General features: G+C 32.9%; 1 protein-coding gene across 2 annotated transcripts in view; it reads left to right on the top strand.

Moving 5' to 3' along the window:
• Positions 1-18,253, top strand: part of LOC118194239 (MAM and LDL-receptor class A domain-containing protein 1-like) — a 458,361-nt gene that overhangs the window by 137,436 nt on the left and 302,672 nt on the right. For both annotated transcript variants that reach the window (XM_085827015.1, XM_085827016.1), the window contains 4 exons: positions 3,240-3,372; positions 8,923-9,004; positions 10,788-10,928; positions 13,417-13,682. In XM_085827015.1, coding sequence (XP_085683141.1) covers positions 3,240-3,372; positions 8,923-9,004; positions 10,788-10,928; positions 13,417-13,682 — 622 coding nt within the window. The remainder of the gene's footprint in view (positions 1-3,239; positions 3,373-8,922; positions 9,005-10,787; positions 10,929-13,416; positions 13,683-18,253) is intronic.

Below are 18,253 nucleotides of genomic sequence, written 5' to 3'. Positions count from 1 at the left end.
TTAATATGTTTTACGTAAAGGAAATTATCAAATAATTAAAAATTACCCGATAATGAAAATTTTGAAGTTCATAAGTTGTGTAATTTTCTTTAAAAAAACAGCATTTTGGTACATGTAAAAATCTAATATCCGTATGCTCCTCTTTTCTTTATATTTAAATGTATAATTTTTATATCCGGCGTATAATGCGCACTTGTCAATTTCGATATTATTTTGTATTTCCGGTTTATAGAATATAAACAGGAAAGACGGCATAGTCGGAATATAGAGTAACTGAAATTTTGCTATGTTGTGATCATACAAAAAGTTACGTTTAACTTACAAGAACTCTTCCACCAGCAATGTTAAAGATGGGTTTCATAAATTTTGAGAGAATGTATAAAATCAGTGGGTAAGAAAATGCCGCCTGCAGTTAACTTATTCGATGAATCTGTACATTTATTCCATTGAAAGCCTCAGCATTCTGCTCATTTTGCATTTTAATTAACGCTATATCCATACACAAATTTTGTGGCTGTGTTTTCGCTTTTTAGAACGTGTGTAAATGTCCACCGAAATTACCATCGCGAAAACACTGCAGAAGGAAATGAAGCGGCGAAAACAATGCGAGGACATGATATCGAAGTATAAAATAACATAGTACGAAAAAAGTAAAGAGTTTATAAAATATTGTGGTATAAAACATCGGGACGAAAAATATGTAAAAGTGCGACAAAATTTTGCAGATTTCAAACATTGTCCTACAAAAATTAAGCGTCATGGTAAAAAAAAAAAAAAAGCTCTTTGTGAAATATCACAATCAGATATGCATTTTGAGATTTCTTGTTTTACAGCGACAGTGTGAAGAATTTTTGAGTGCAAGAAAAAAATTAGAAAATTTTGTACCTTCCGTTTTTGAGTTAATCAATAACCTTTAGCGGAATAAATTAAGAAGAAAAAATCAGAATTTAAATTCCGAGTTAGAACTACGTATAGCAGGTAAGAAGCATTTGAATTTATACAGTTAGCTGTTAAGAGTCGTTATTTAGTTTATTCTTACTGTAAAGTCATATTGCTTTATGCGGAGAAATTCAGTGTAAATAAAAAGTATCTGATTTGGGTACTTCATGACTTCCTTGTACGGCATATTAAATTATACACCGTTTTTGGTTGCATTTTATTTAAACTTACTTCTCGAATTTCATTAGAGATATATTTCTCATTCCAATAATTTCAGTTCTCACTTCGCGGCAAAGCAAAAATACATAAAATCTAAAACAACTCATATCAGCATTCTGCAAGTCATATGATATAGACCAGCGGTCGTTTACCCTTAGAACATCACGGACCACTACATATATAATTTTATATTTGGCGGACCACTAATATGAATTTAAAAAAAAAGTTAAATCAGACCTTAAAAACAACATATTAATGCGCAAAAACAATATTCAACTTTCCAATACATGTTATTCTAATTTCCTTTTGTTAATATAATTTTCGAAACATTTGGCGTTCAGCACCATGCCTTTATGGAAATTCAGGCTACACCCCTGATTATGAGTAACAATGAAAACACTATTAACATCTCACTGATACACATGTCTCGTTCACATTGAAAAATTATACGAAAAGTACAATAATCTCACCATCTCTTGTACAGAAAGCTTCATATTTCCATATCACTGAAAAGGAACTTCACAACAAATAAAAACAAACCGGAAAACGCAAAGCAATATCAATAAACTGAAAGTGTTATACCGCCAGTTTTTAATTATTGTAAACATAATAATCATTGCTTACTGAGGAACGGTGCCATCGATCAACAGTTAGACAAACAAAAACAGAAACTTCCTGTGATTCAATATAAACAAGAATGTAGATGGTTCTTATAAAAATCCATCAAGTTGCCTATTGACACGGAGAAAAACCGTGTTTTTAACGAATACAATAGTATACATTTGTAATTCAAAAGAAAATAGAATTCCAGTTCGCGCTATTATTGATAACAGCAGCATATCTATGGACGCCAACTCTTACTTTCAAGTGTTGCTAGATACACCTGTAAAAGTCTCTAAATTCAGAAGGAATTTCGCTAAAAGTAGAAGCTAAAATTAAAAAAAATAAAGTATAATCTATATTCCATAATAGGTTTTGTTACTAGTCATTTTTTAAACTGAATCTTCATAAAAATGTAAATAATGTCCCAATTTTTTTGCGGACCATTAAAACGTTTTTGCGGACCACCGGTTGGCAACTGCTGATATAGACTGATCTAGAAATGACTCAGTGTTCTGTTTTAGAATAGAGAGTTGGAATAGCAAATTATATATAAATGCATTTCAAAAGCTTATATGACAGTTATACTATATAACCCAAGAAATATTCTGCGAAACACTGTAGTTTATATCTGCAGACTGAAAGGCAACACTGCATATAGTTTTTCTCCGCCTATAATATAAAAACTACCTTTAAATTTTTAATGTTTGTTATACAGTTTTTTCCCATGAAAAACTAGAGATAAGTTTTTACAAAAAAAAAAAAAAAACAAAAAAAAACAAAAAAAAAAAAAACCATTACTTTCCTAATGTCTTTTATAAGACAATTGCACAATTTAAAATTCTATCAACTGCAGCTGTATGTAACTATAACTTCTGTTCATTTTCAGATTGTAAATTCGTAATGTTCTTTCTCGATATTTTAGTTAAAATATCGAGAAAAAACTCGGTTGATCGAGAAAGAACTCGGTATCGGAACACGGTCGAGAAAGGACTCGGAAAATATCGAGAAAGCACTCGGTCGGTATCAAGAAAGAACTTAATTGAATGAGTTTGAAATAACATGAATAAAAGCATCCTCATTTTTTCTTGGTTTTTAAATTATATATATAGCAACAGCAAACATACGTTTGAACTTTTAAATACTTATTTTCTGCACTGTTTTTATCGCTTTAGCTGCTTTATATTTTACCATGATATTTGGTAGTCCGAACTTTTAAAACTGCGAAACTTTGTCGCTGTTTTATTTTCTATCATTATGTTTCATCCCGCGATGCTTTAAAATTGCAATGATTTCTCCTGTTTTCTTATCTAACTCAATGTTTTCAAGACGGCACTATGTTTTCACCGATACCCACCAGTACGTACTCAAATGAGAGCTTCAATGAGCCGACTTCTGATCACTTACGATTAGCTTAAATTACCAGTTCAAGATTTGTGGACTCTTACGAAATTCTAAGAATATATTCTTCGCTCTTTCAGTCTCAGCGTCACAGCGGAACATGGGACATGGTGGAGACTTAGCTTCGTTCCATTTTGGACTAGGCAAGGCAATTTTGGTTACCGTTGGAGACACGCCTTTGTACATATCAAGAGCAGTATACCAATACCTCAGGTAACCTTATTCTTTCTAATTCCTGATCTGCTGTATTTTTGAAAGTGATAAAACAACAGAAGGACTCCAACACATAAACAATTTGCTGGGGGTAGGTTGAGCTTCCTATGGAAGTGGTACCTTTACTCACTGTAAAACTGACGACCAGAACAATAAAATGAAAAGTCTGAAGAAAGAATAGTCTTAATTTTTTACCACGTTTCAACTCTAAAATTCTTATTTTTCATTATTATTTTATTTATATTTCAGATTTCGTTTTAAAATGTAGTGTAGGATCATGAACTCATACTACGATTTTCGATTTTTGCGTAACTAAACCTAAGTCACATGTAAAAGCAAATATTCTAGTTTCTCATCTCAGATCTTTTGCGATGCACGTCTTGAATAGTTAAGGTTTAACTTCCGTTCCTTTTATTTCACAAATTTTAAATATTTAAACAAATTTAAATTCTTAACAAATACGTATAAAAGTAAAAAGTAAAATAGCAAATTTAAATTCTAAAAAAAGAAAAAAGCCAAAATAATTTAAAATAATTTAAAAATATGCAAACATGTAAAAGATTTAATTCTCGAACTAATCTACAATATCATTTAAATTTAGAAGCATAAGCAAATCAAGTGCAAAATCTATCCATGAAAATAAATCTACTATTTTAATAAATTAAAATTAAATTAAACAATTTTTTTAAAAAATGTATATGTGAATGATCGTAGAGTAGACAGACTTATCAAGGGGAAGTTGCCTCCAAACCTAACTCTCCAATCATTCAATTCGTGTTTCGTCATTCATGCAGGCAAGGGTAAAAGTCAAAACCAAAAGTAATTCCAATAAAGTGGTACCCTTAGAATTTAAGTATTAACATTTAAGAATTAAAGTTCAAAAAGGAAAATACTAATTAAGTCTTTTGAGAAACAAGCAAGTAAAGTCAAGAATTAAACTTTTTCTTAAAAAATTAAATTTTTATAAAATAATAATCTAGAAACCAATGTATTTTAGAAATCCTTGTCTACAGAAACTTCCCCTACACGAATATGCATATCAATAAAAAGAAACTATAAAAGAACTATACATAATCCATATAAACCAATAAGAAATAAAAAACAAAAAGAAACAAAAAGAACTAATTCACAATTTTTTAAATAAATATATATTTAAAAATATAATTTCATATTTAGAAAATACTTAGATACTACAAAAAATTTTTTTAAAAAAATACTTAAAGCAAATAAATATTAAGTTTTAATTCTAACTTACCTACTATATGAATGTTGGGGTCTGCAAAAGTGTTGTGAAAGAGAAGTAAGTGTGTTCTTCAAATTATATAGATGGCGCTTATGTAGGTAAAGTTGAGTGTCAAGCTGCTATCTTTGTTATAGTAAAAAATTTATGGTAAATATTAATATTAATTAAATTAAATAAATTAAAAATCCTAAAGGTAGTAATATCAATTATTTAGGGAGTTAAGTAACTGAGCCAATCAAGAGATGTATGTTTGCTTGAAGGAAATTAAAGTGAAGTGGTTTGTGAAAAAAATGTAAACTGTTTGTAATTTAAAATGTGTGTTCTGTTGAAAAATTGTGAAAATTGTTAAAAAATTAAGTAAAAGATATTTTGTGTGAAAATTGCAAAAAATTAAAGTAATTAAGAAAAACTGAAATGTTTTAATATTAAAGTTTTAAAGTAAAATTTCCCAAAATTTTTTTGAAATGAAGTCCTTAAAAAACCTCTAAAAATTCCCAGAAATTTCTCAAAAATTCCTTTAGGAAGTTAAATAAAACTTAAATTTGATGAAAGAAAATATTAAAAGTTTAATGAACTTGATTTAATTGGTATATCAAAACTTAACTAAATACTGGCTAAAGTATGGAAAATTAGAAGAAGAAGATTAAAGATTAGATTTATATATATATATATATATATAGGAGATAATATAATCAATTAATCAATATTATTTAGTAAATAAATTATTATTAACTTACTTTGCAGCAATTGCGCAAGTAGTAGTAACTTGTTTTCGCACTAAATGAATTTAAGATCATACAACATTCATATATATATATATACATATATGTGTTACATTTATATTTAGTTTTATATTGTAGGTTGTATTTTTGTATTCTACTTATTCATATACGTATTTCCTACGCTGAATGTTTACTCTCACTGTTTTTCTTTTTTTTTGGGAAATGTAAGAGTTAATGATTGTCCTTTATACTTTGTGCTCCTTGTAGTCGTTTCCTCCTTTCTGAATTTTTTCATTTAATGGGCCATTTCGGCCTATTTGCTGCAGTGCAAGAAGAGTTTTGCTAAGATCGTTAATTTTATTACTCCAGTGTGGCATAAAAAATAAATTTTGATGGTAAAAAGCTAAAAAAGTTTTCTCCTAGCTCGAAAACGGTAATCAATCTTTGTATACATATTGAAAAGACAAATTATTATGCACACTTGCCATACCATAAGGTAAATGAACACAATGGGCACCAATGTCTTACGTTTATTTGTGTGATTATGGCCAAGTCTCGTCGCCCAGACGGTATAGTGGTTAGGGGAGGAAGCTGAGTTGGCTTCCGACCCAGGTATAGATATATCCATGCAGAATTAGTTACCAACTCGACGGGAGTCAACCACTAGCTACCAGGCCGCAGACCCGGCTGAGCAGACGACATTTATAAAATGCAAAAAAGAGATATATATGTGCATACAAGGCACTTGAAGAAGAGTACAACAATGTACAAAGAAATATATACATGTGCATACAAGGCACTTGAAGAAGAGTACAATCAAAATATATGTATATACATATAAATATCAACTCATATACAGATATATACACACTTACATAAGTATCAAATAAAAGTATACATACTCTCTCTCATATTGATATATACATCCATACATATACGTTATCATGATAATTAAAGTTTACAAGAAGCATGCCATTGAGGTACGCGTGATCCTTAGTTTAAATTAGGTACCATAAATAAAAGATATAAACATATATACATACATTACAGCATTCAGATACAGTACGAATTTTATGTATGAGAACCTGGCACAACTTAATGCGGTACCGAAAGTCCCGGTTTCGAATCCCGTAGAACACATGGATGCTTGTAAATGTATAGTGTTCTTGAGCCGAAAGGCCTCTCGTGGCCCCCAGACTCTCCCTCGAGGGTAATCTCTGATAACCATTGTTGGATGTAACATTGGTTCGACAACAACAGAGTCTTGAGGGCTCTGTGTCTAAGAGAAGGGATGCCTTCGGGGAGGACTTTCTGAGGTAAATTGGCTCATACACCCTTTGCACCTGAGGATGACCACGAAAATGCCCATGCAGCCACCCCGTTCGTGAAATTCGAATCTCGAACGAGCTACCAGCATTCAGGGATTTTATCCCTCAGCCCCTAGTGGGCCTACAATGTCTTACGACCCGTTGACTGTCACGGCTGCTATAGAGTATAAATATCAGGTCAAGTTGCAATAGCCTGGACACCCAATGTCTGGAACACCCTGAGTAAGAAAATATGAAAACTTCGATGGGCAACTCAAAGAAAAATCCCCGGAGCACTTTAATTAGTTAGCAGTGAGCAATTAACACCGTGTATCTTAAATTTGGTAGCAACAATCATTTATCAATGAACTCAATATAAAGTTCTACTTCCGAAAACATAAATAACGCCCACGTAAATTATGCCGAAACTTTGAAGTAAGAACTGTTTGATACATACCTTAATCTCACCACGTACCACGTATGAACTAAAGAAACCCGCATTAAGTAATTAACCTCACCCTTTATTTACTTATTAGCCTCACATAGTGCCCTCTGCACCTGTACTAGGATTGGCTGTCACTTTCAAGGGAAGCATCGGTAAATGGATAAAGTATCACACATCATTCTCTAGGGTCAGCACGTGGGAGGGTGACCATCCACGTGAACTTTCTCTTTGGCTCATAATAAACAGGGCTGGAATCAGATTCAACAGGACCGATATATAGCGCAGGATTAAGTTATTTTTCTATTGCGCTTTCCACTATTTTTCTTTTGCAGCCCTTATTTTTAAAATGATTTTATTTTCGCTTATACATTCTAAGTGTTTCAATTGCTGTGGAATCGCATGGCCTTTTTCATCTATTTAGTACAAATATTAAAATTTTTTCCGTCACTTGCAACCACAATGTACACGAAGCGTCCACAGGATAGAGCTTTAATCTCTACAATTTACCAAAATTTTGGTGTCTGACTAATCTCACTTGTCTGACTGTAACGTCAGATCAAGACCACGCAATTCCTCGTGGCAAGGAGTGAAGACTGCGCCTGTCGTTGGCAAGGGCCTTGAACTCCTTACAATTGGTGTCTTCGCGAAATTGGTGTCTTTAATAGCGAAACGTATGTGTGGTAGCCTCTCATCAGAGTTTCTTAGGTGAGGTTTACTGTGAGGTGCATTGGAGTATTCGAATTCTGTCTAAAATAATATTCGTTTTAAAACAACAAGTGAGTGAGTGCACCGCTATGATGGCTTCCGACCGCGGACATGAACCAAACGGAATTATATACCATCACGGCGGGGAAGACTCCAGAGTAGCAAGGTTGAATATTATTATACTAATAACAGTTTTTACATATAGATAACTGCAAGGCACTAAACGTTATTCTGGTTATCTGCTTTAAGTTCTGAACATTTGAAATATTATAATATTATCCACGGTTGTTTCTGCTTAGGCAGTGTCTTGAGATTTTCTCTATTTTATCAAGGGCTATTCTGTTTTTGAGTGTATTAGTCACCCACATTGCCCAGGCACAGTCCGCTGGTTTCTTAATGTGCCAGGTTCTTGTATGTAGATAATGGAAGTAATAATGGTCCGTGTCGCCTTCGTCTTCGCATTCGCAGAAGGGAGTATCCCTAAGTCTGAATCTGTTCAGGTATACTGGGAATGGTCCATGACCTGTCAAGAACTGTGTTAGGCTAGCACGGTGGGTCTTTATTTCCATGCTAACTTTTGGCAGTAAGCGAAATGTCCTTCGTCCTACCTCTGCCTCTGTCCATCTACTTTGCCAATTTTGTAACAGATTTGTGAAAGTTGTTCGCTTAATATGAGACCAAGGAAGTTTAGTTGGTCTTTCTAATATATCCGTGTAGTTGGCTGCCTGCTTGGCCAGTAGGCCAGCGGCTTCAGTCGATATATCTAAATTTAAAACGCCTTTTAACCGCAGTCTTTAATCTATTGAATAGAATTCCTGTTTTCAAATAGTATATTCGCACTAGATTTTATCACTTTGAACATGCGTACACAAACTTATGTACACATGCTTAAGCTTCTGAAACTCATGAACGTTGGCTGGTTGGCGGCATAAAGAACTATTCAATAACCGAAATTAAATTTCAATGTTTTTTACTGTTTACAAGATCATAAATTATTTGGTGGAGAATTGCTTGACAATTTCAAAGAATTGAACCGCAGCAAAATGATTTAGTGTTCAGTAAATAAAAAAGCTATATATAATAAATAAAACTCATTAATGTAATTTAAGTTATTGAATATTCTTGCAGGTGAGAATAATTGGAGATGTAAAAACAGGCGTCATAGCATTGGACGATTTTGCTGCTAAAGGAGGATCTTGTCCTCCATCCAGTAAGTAACGCTCACTTGTTCTTATAGTGCGTAGCGTTTGCCTATGAAGTATAGTGTAACACAAATGTGATTTCTTTAACTAAAAGTATTGCTTTGCTATACGCACAAGTTTGAAAGTTTAAATTCCAAAAATTACCACCAGGAAATCCGTGCAAATTATTTGCCCAAAGAGGTGGTACCCAGAGAAAGGTTATTAGTCTCAAAACGACATTTTGTGGCGTTTCACTACATACGGCAAATCACTTTTTAAATTCTTATCGCCAAATGTCATCGCCCTATATTATATTCAAAGAAATTAAATAATGAAAAATATACATTAATGTATGTATGTTTCCCGCATTGTGAAAAAGAGCAATCAAATTTTGTATAACGCAATCCTCCACCCAGACATGGGCACTGGGAAGCCCAAATTTCGAATTAGTTTTAGATTATCTATTTCATATTTTGTAAAACTTTAACGAATTTTTGATTAACAAACTCAGCGATTTTAAAGCAACATTGTAAGAAAAAAAAAGACATTTTAATCTGCAATGCGCGAGACTGTTCATAGGAAATTATAAAGATGTGCTGTTTTAAAATATTTCGTGATATTGCGGTTAAATTGAATTTTATGTGGTTTAAATGCGAAGAACATGATCTTTAATAAATAAAGGTAACACACAAATTTTTGAAAAAAGTCCCCTTGGATAAATTTTTGAAAAAGATATATCCCCCGTGATATATCTGAAAGCTTTCGGTTCTCCCTCCCTTCCTGATGCTTCACGAGAAAATTAATATGGCCCGATTTTTTAGCTTGATGATTTAGTAACAAACAAAACCTCTTTTATGTTTCTGACTTCTCTTGATAACTGCATATGTCTTTAATGCATTAAATATACGTATAATACACACGCTGCAACAAAAAAGGGGAAGGACAGTTCTGTACCTCCCGCTCTACTCGGCGTGTTGCTGAAATTTAATTTGCGTTTTTCATGTCTTGAAAGCGAGAATTACAATATATATTAGATTTATATAAAGCATTGTTCTAACATACCTATTTTAACACAAAATCGGACTTTCTGTGAAATGACATACCGATTTTTTTCCATATTTCGATTCTACACCCCAAATTATGTCTCAATACTAAATTTTGCTAAATTGACGGGAAAAGTGCAGAGAAATTTAAAAATTTAATTTCGCTCACTTTTCCCAGTTTGTGACAGCGATAATACGTTTGGCAAAATTCTTAATTTATAGTAACCTGTTTTCCTTTCCCTTTCATTGTGCTCGAGCAGAAAAAAAGGTGCATCGTCCATTCTTTCAAATAATTTTAACAAAGTGCGTAAACCACATTTGGCGCTATTATGGCATAAAACAATTATGCCAAATTTCGAAACGAGACAGTGTATAAATTCATGTATATCTTGAGAACTTTTGAATAAAAATGCTAATTTTTTGCAGATTTGGTAGAATACACCCGCTTTAAGGTGATAGTGAAAGTTTTATAGGTTATAGTAAAAAAGATTTTTGAAACATTTATGAAATTAACTAAAAAAACGTTTTAGAAATAAATCAGAAATTATCTGCCGATTCCATTTGGATTGAACCTAAATTTCAAACTGTGAAAGAAGAAATTGTGTAAATTTAATAAAAGAAAGAGATATTAATAAATATATACCAAAATCAATTAACGTTGAGAAGTTAAAATTTAGAAGGTCAGTTTTACTAGTCGGAACTTTTGAACTGTAAATTATGTGTTTTTTTGTTATTTCGGGTGGCTGATGGTAATATTTATATTTTGTAGAAATTTGTACTTTCGACGGAGATAACGACATGTGTGGTTTTACTCAAGATTCTGAGAACATTTTAGACTGGGAAGTCAAATCAGGAGAAGATAATACCACTATGTATAGGATGCCAGACCATACTACAGGATCGATTGAAGGTAAGTTCTATAGCGTCTTACTAGTTTGTGTGTGACGTATGAAGATGAAAGTTTGTGTGTGACGTATGAAGATGAAACAAAATTTTGGTATTTTCGTCGAGTATGGATCTTTAGAAAAAAATTCCTAAAATTACGAGGTTTTTTTTAAAACTAGCGATCAACATTTATACATTTTAATAAATATCATAAATCCAGGCAACAATCTTTGAAAATTTCTTTTAACACATGGCAGATAACTTATTAATGAAGATTATAAGGTATTTTCTCTCTCCTTTCCGCATGACTTCATGGTATAACTGGAAGCACACTCATCGCATATTCGGGAGGTCCGGAATTCGAATCCTGGAGAGGACATTGCTCATTTATTACTTCTCAACACTCAAAAATCCTAATGTCTCTAGAAGGTTAATATAATGTCAAACAAAAATTAATTAAAAATTTTAGAAACTAATAAAAAGAACCATCGAATTTTCTTTAATCTTAGCTCTCCAAACACATCCTTTGCAAGAAAAGTTCCAAGACAAAGGTCGTAAAAAATAGACAATTGCACTTACTAAGTAATGATCCTAGCTGTTACCAAAGTAGTCCCCTTGCCTATCTATATACAACTGCTAACGTTTTTATAGGTCTTGGAAGCGAGCAGGAAAACCTTGAACTGCGATGCTTGCAGGCTCATTTGTCACAACTCGTTGGATGTCTGCAATAATTTTCATGAAGCTTTCTTTTCAGTCAGCTTTTCACTCACGGAAACAAGAAAAATAACAGTAATCTTTGACACAAATGTTGGATCACGTCTGGCTCTATCCAATACAGAGGCTGTTCACACATTTTTTAGACGATGTATATTGTATTCACAAAACTAAATTATATAAAATCATTCAAGTCAAAAGGACTGCACTTTAAATCGTCCTTTATGACTTTAAATCTCCATTTGTTCCTTTTTACTACTGTTACTTTTTGTGATATTATGATCACCACCGTTTGTGATATTATGATCACCACCGTTTGTGATATTTGATTATATGATATTATGATAACTCTCTTTGTGATATTATGATCTTCAAATACATACCTAGTTACGAAAGCAGGCATTCCATTGAAAAAAATTTTTTTTTTTGTTTTTCTAATGATGGTAATTATTTTTCTAATGATGGTCTTCACAAATCTAATCTTGTGACCTCAGATGATCTTACAAGTGCACACAGTTAATGTTTCATTACTTGTTTGTACAAATTCATCACAAGACAATAGAGGAAACTCTTGTAGGGAATTGAAGTGAATTAGTTAGTTATTTATAATTTCAGCCTCTACTATAACTTATCCTTCTCGCATTTCTCACCAGAATTCAAATGAGTAGTGAGATTTTAAGCTGAGGTTTTGGGATTTATAGAGAGAGTGTGTTAGTTTCCCACCAGCTCTGGTAGTTGTAACTATTCGACTTTGCTTTTCCTCGCTGCCGACATTTTAATTCTGACGCTCTGGTAGATAGTGAGCCAAGGTCTAGTATAGTAATTAATTGTGTATTCTTGACTGCTGTTCTACGTTCAATTAAATTTGACTTAAATTTCTATTTAATTGCATCACCACGAGTTCAGGTTATATTGTAGCTTTGTGTTCGAAAATTCTGCTTCAATAAAAAAGGCTATTTTTAACCTCCTCCCGACTTTCTTATTGATTCAGATATAGCGAGGATTCGCTTTACCTTTGTTGGGGTATAAGGTATTTTCTCTCTTCTTCCCAACGTGCCTTCTAGTTCTAACTCCATTGCATGTACGACTAGCAATCAGGAGGTCTGGTGTTCGGATCCCGGCGAGGCATTGCGGATTTCTTCAGTTTCGTGACATCGAAAAATTCTAAAAGATTCTGCAAATGAAGCCGAACTAAACGGTGGTAGATGATAATTCGTCACCGCTAGGATTTGACAATTGGGTCTCCTAACCCTCCAGTTGCCCTTTAAAAGGGTTAATATATATAAGGTATTTTCTCTCTTTCCTCTCTGTATGCCTTTGTGGTGTAACTGAAAACAATCTCGACGCATATTCGGGAGACCAGAAATTCGAATTATTCGCCAGATTATACTGAAGCTTTCTTTAATTTCCTGACATCGAAAAAATGTAAAAGGCTCTACAAGGATTATTGGACTATGTAGCATTACCAGATTAAGTGTAACTACACAAGTTATTCAACGGATGCTATGAATAGGTTCACAAACCACAGCAATTTAACTTTCAATAAATTTCAGCAAATTGTGCCAGAGGTAAGCATCGCCTTGGAAATTCATTTTATCTCCATCCTTACGCTAATTTATGACTGTTTTGTGCAATATAAACGTTTCTGTATATGATTAATTTTGAGCACATAAAAACTTCACTGCGGGTTTTAGGTATCTACGTCATAACTTCATTAATATAAAATATTCCCCCTATTTCATTTATCATTTCTTTTTGTCTTTCTTTTCTCTGATCTCAAACGTCGTAATTTTCTTTAGGTAGTTACTTGTACATCGGTTTCAACGGCACCAGTCAAGTCAAATCTCAGCGTTCCCGTATCTACACGCCTAAGCGTCCTGCATCGTCAACTGGAAGTTGCGTCACTTTCTACTATCACATCTACAATGTAAGCAAGCTGTCCCTGAACGTATACTTAGCAACTGACAATGGGATCTCAGATCCACAATGGACAGTATCCATTGGCCAAGGACTTCTATGGCACGGAGCGCGATTTTCTGCATCCCCTAAGATAGTAAAATGGCAGGTAAGCTTGAAGATATAAGTCCAGAACCTTAGAGGGATTTTTTTTAAAGATTTTTATCAAGTTACAGAACATCAATAGAATTCTTTTGCATGGGTTAGTCCTAAATAAAAACAAATTATGTTCTCTACATTAATAATTCATGCATGAAATGCCCGCTTTAATTATTTTCTAAAGTGTCATATATTAGTAAGGCAAATTACCACTTCAATTAATTAATGTGAAAGTTGAAACCTACAAATTAATTAAACTGTTCGCTTAGATCTTAACTGATTCAGTGAAATTAAATAATAAGTGAACTAAAATGAATGTGTTTCTGATAAAATTCGTGCTCATAAAGCAAGGTATAATTCACTACAGAAAATTTTAAATGTTAATTAGCATTTGAGATAGAGAGCATTAAGTGACGAATGGTGCTATTTCTTTGAAATATTGAATTGTTCTCGTGACTCACTTTTTTCTGTGCTTATTTTCGGATAGGTGAGATGGTAACTTATCAGATCACTGAAAATTAGTTTAACTCTACAGTTTGCAGATTATTCTATGGACTAGAACTGTATATATTGTTACGTAATTTGTACATAGAATAGATAATTTTAGTGAAATTATATGTCACATTGTTCTATTTTTCTGTACAATGTAGCATTAAAATCTACAAAGATGATAATCGGTCGGCAAAATAAGAAAACAGGTGCAAGTCCTATTTAACATTGGGTAAATGGCTATTTCGCTAATTTGGCGAGATATCGCTAAGCTGGCGACGGTTTGGAACACTCATTTTTGTCGCCAATTTTGGCGAGAAGTCACCAAAAGCCATTTGGCGACATTTGGGTCCGGTTCCTATATCACCGTAGTAGGAATCTGGAATTGAATAACTGTAATTGATGTTTTGATTAACCGTATTCGGCCCTCATATGCCTTCCATTAATTTGCAAAAGCAGAAAGTACCAGAAATATCTCAGAGGTCGGTGAAAGCTACATATGAGAGTATCAGTTTCTCATTTGTAGTTGTTACTTCAGAGAGAGTTCAGAGTACTGAGATATCTCCGGGTTATCTTAGCTCTTTGAATGCGCTTTGCATTGAATTGTGTTTAACGTTCTTAGTAGTTAGAAGTATAACTATTGATTGTACTCTGTGATACTGTGAAGAGTGGTACAAGTATTTCTGTGAGCTGAAATGATAAAATAAATTGTATTAATCTATTATAGGAACGGTGTGCATTCAATCTATTACAAAGGTGTACGCATGCAGCAATATATGTATATGTATAATCAAATATGTATATCATTCATATATTCATATATCAATCATTTATATCATTTTAAGTTGAACAGGCAACCGCTTTGGACGCAAGTATGTTTCGTCTTATTTTTGCATTTTTCTTTGGTCTTTGCAAGACCCATTTCGATATATTTTTATTATATTTCTTTTAATTTGTAGAGACATTAGTAGTTTTGGAAGCCGGAGAGATGAAAAAATAGCAATTGTCTTCGCCGGGGATTGAACTACGAACCTCTGAGATACCGGTTCAGTGTGCTGACCACTACACTACGAAGGCACGCTAGGAAGGCGGGAGAAATGCCTTATATACTCCCCCTTTTAAAGGGCGACTGGGGTTTTCAGGGGCCTCAATCGCCAAATCCTGGGTGTGGAGATTCATCATTCACGACCCTGTTTAGTTCGGGCGACACTGTGGAGACATTAGGATTTTTGAAAGCCGGAGAGATGAAAAATTAGCAATTTCCTTCGCCAGGAACACCGGCTCATTGGGCTGACCACTACACCACGAAGGCATGCTAGGAAGGGAGAAATGCCTTATAAATTCTTCTCCTTAAAAAGTTTATATTCTTAATGCAAGGAGGTATCTCCCTTACAAGTGTGTAATTTTTGGACTAATAGTTTTTTAGCTATTTATATTAATTGTACATTGGCCTAACTAGGCTTTCTTGTGTAGCATTTTATTGCTTAAAAGTAAGTTTTACATTTACAATTTAAATTGTAAGCGCGTCGGGAAAAGAAGCGATAAAATTGATACTTACTTCTTTTTTTAAGATAATTAAGTTTGATTATTCTATTAATGAAATTACCTTTATAGTCTCAATTATTATCGTTTGACGAAATGCGCTGCAGGTATTAGCTTAATTCGAGTTTTGAGCTGCTTTTCTCTTGATAAATCCGGTTCAAACTTCGGGTTGGGCTAATTTGCCGTTTGTTGCGATTTTTTGTACATATTTACCGTATATATGAGATGTATTTAATTTTTTTGCGAGCTTCTTCTTGTGTGTTAAAATTTACTAATTTTTTCTCACTCTTTTTGATTTAGAAGTTATCTCGTTTTGTAATGTTTGCATTTAGTTTTTACGCGATAGCTTTTACTTCTTTAGTATTGTTTGTTGTTGTTACATATTGTTACATTTTTGCTCAGGAACTACAGTGTCAAATGATGTATTTTTTAGCATTAGATTTTAAGCATTCTTCTTCTTTTTTTTAATTATAACCATATATATATATATATATATATATATGTCATAGTAAAAGCAAAGGAAAATGTCGGAACACTGTAGATGCGTGATTAGACCCATATTGAAGAAGATTTTGATTGCGTAGTATGCTAGTAATGCTAACTTGGTAATATCTAAAGAACTTAACAGTCGAGGCAGTTTTAATCCCATTTTTATTTGCAACTGATATTGGTGGCCACAAACACTTGGCACTCTAGTCGTGCCTTTCCACAGAAGATTTACATTTTTGATATTGTTGAGATAGAAAGCAAGCCAGCGAAATTACATCTTAGCACAGTAGAGAGCAAAAGCTGAAGTGCGTAGTTATGAAAGATGGAAGCACGGCGAAGAGAAAAGTTTTGGTTTACAAGGACAGTTTCAGTTCCCATTTATTACGTCATCAGAGCTGCGCGGGTCATAGAGTGATCCAGAAATGACGCAATGCAGAGAAGTTATTACGATTTTAGAACAGAGAGGAAGAATTAATGTTTATGGTTATATTATAATTCTAATTCATATAATTTTATCTTACATATATATATATAGATATAATCAAATACTTAAATTAATAATTTAGTAGAAACAGATTAAATCATCCCAGGAAGATGTTAAAATTGCATAAAGAAACCTATTACATTTCAAAGTAATGAATCAAATTCAAATACGATCCCTTTACCATTTAAAAAATATTTTATTTATAAATTGGATATACCAATCATATTAAAATTTATAATACATTATTGGTTTGTAGAGACATAAGGTTAATTGGAAAAGCCGGAGAGATGAAAATGAGCAAACGCCTTCTCCGGGAATCGATTCACGGCTCTCTCAATTACGCGCCGAGCGTGCAGACTACCACACCATGAAGGTATGTCAAGAAGGCGGGGGAAATACCTTATAGCGTGATAGTTCCATTTCAGATACCTTATATTTAACCTTTTACATACTGCACTGTGATCCAGAAATAAAAGTCACAACTAAGTCATGAAATTCACATTAGAATACATCCATAAAGACTATAAAACGAAAACAAAAAAATTGCCATACAAAAATTTCTGTCTATGATTTCCTGGATGTTCCATTTTTGAAACACTGGCATGGAACACTGTCTTTTCTCTCTCTTTTTTTTTTTTTTTTTTTTTTTTTTTTTTGCTTCATGAAAACAAAGCGTTGTATGATGAATCTTTTAAAATTTTATGCTGTAATAGTGGTTTACTGAATAATTTGATGTGAAATTATTAAAATTCAAGTAAAATTCATTAAAAAATTATGTAATTCTTCATTAGCGTACTAGTTTATAAGAAATGCGATGCAGAAAGTGTAAAGAAACAATAAAAACAAATTTACGCATTATTGGTTTGTAGAGACATAAGGTTAATTGGAAAAGCCGGAGAGATGAAAATGAGCAAACGCCTTCTCCGGGAATCGATTCACGGATCTCTCAATTACGCGCCGAGCGTGCAGACTACCACACCACGAAGGTATGTCAAGAAGGCGGGAGAAATACCTTATAGCGTGATAGTTCCATTTCAGATACCTTATATTTAACCTTTTACACACTGCACTGTGATCCAGAAATAAAAGTCACAACTAAGTCATCAAATTCACATTAGAATACATCCATAAAGACTATAAAACGAAAACAAAAAAATTGCCGTACAAAAATTTCTGTCTATGATTTCCTGGATGTTCCATTTTTGAAACACTGGCATGGAACACTGTCTTTTCTCTTTTTTTTTTTTTTTTTTTCTTCATGAAAACAAAGCGTTGTATGATGAATCTTTTAAAATTTTATGCTGTAATAGTGGTTTACTGAATAATTTGATGTGAAATTATTAAAATTTAATTAAAATTCATTAAAAAATTATGTGATTTTTCATTAGCGTACTAGTTTATAAGAAATGCGATGCAGAAAGTGTAAAGAAACAATAAAAACAAATTTAAACTTACTTACCAGCTTGACTAACATTATACATAATTTGAATAACTGCGAATTTAAAAATGTAAAATACCTTACTAATAAAAAATAAAACATTTTATCCTTTAGAAGACGCGTGGGATTTCAACAAGTA

The sequence above is a fragment of the Stegodyphus dumicola genome, chromosome 11, assembly GCF_044657685.1.
Source record: "Stegodyphus dumicola isolate Sdum_Otavi_A_Nest chromosome 11, ASM4465768v1".
In the NCBI taxonomy this organism is placed as follows: domain Eukaryota; kingdom Metazoa; phylum Arthropoda; class Arachnida; order Araneae; family Eresidae; genus Stegodyphus; species Stegodyphus dumicola.
Note: the sequence above shows the minus strand (reverse complement) of the source record. Positions and strands in the feature narration are given on the sequence as shown.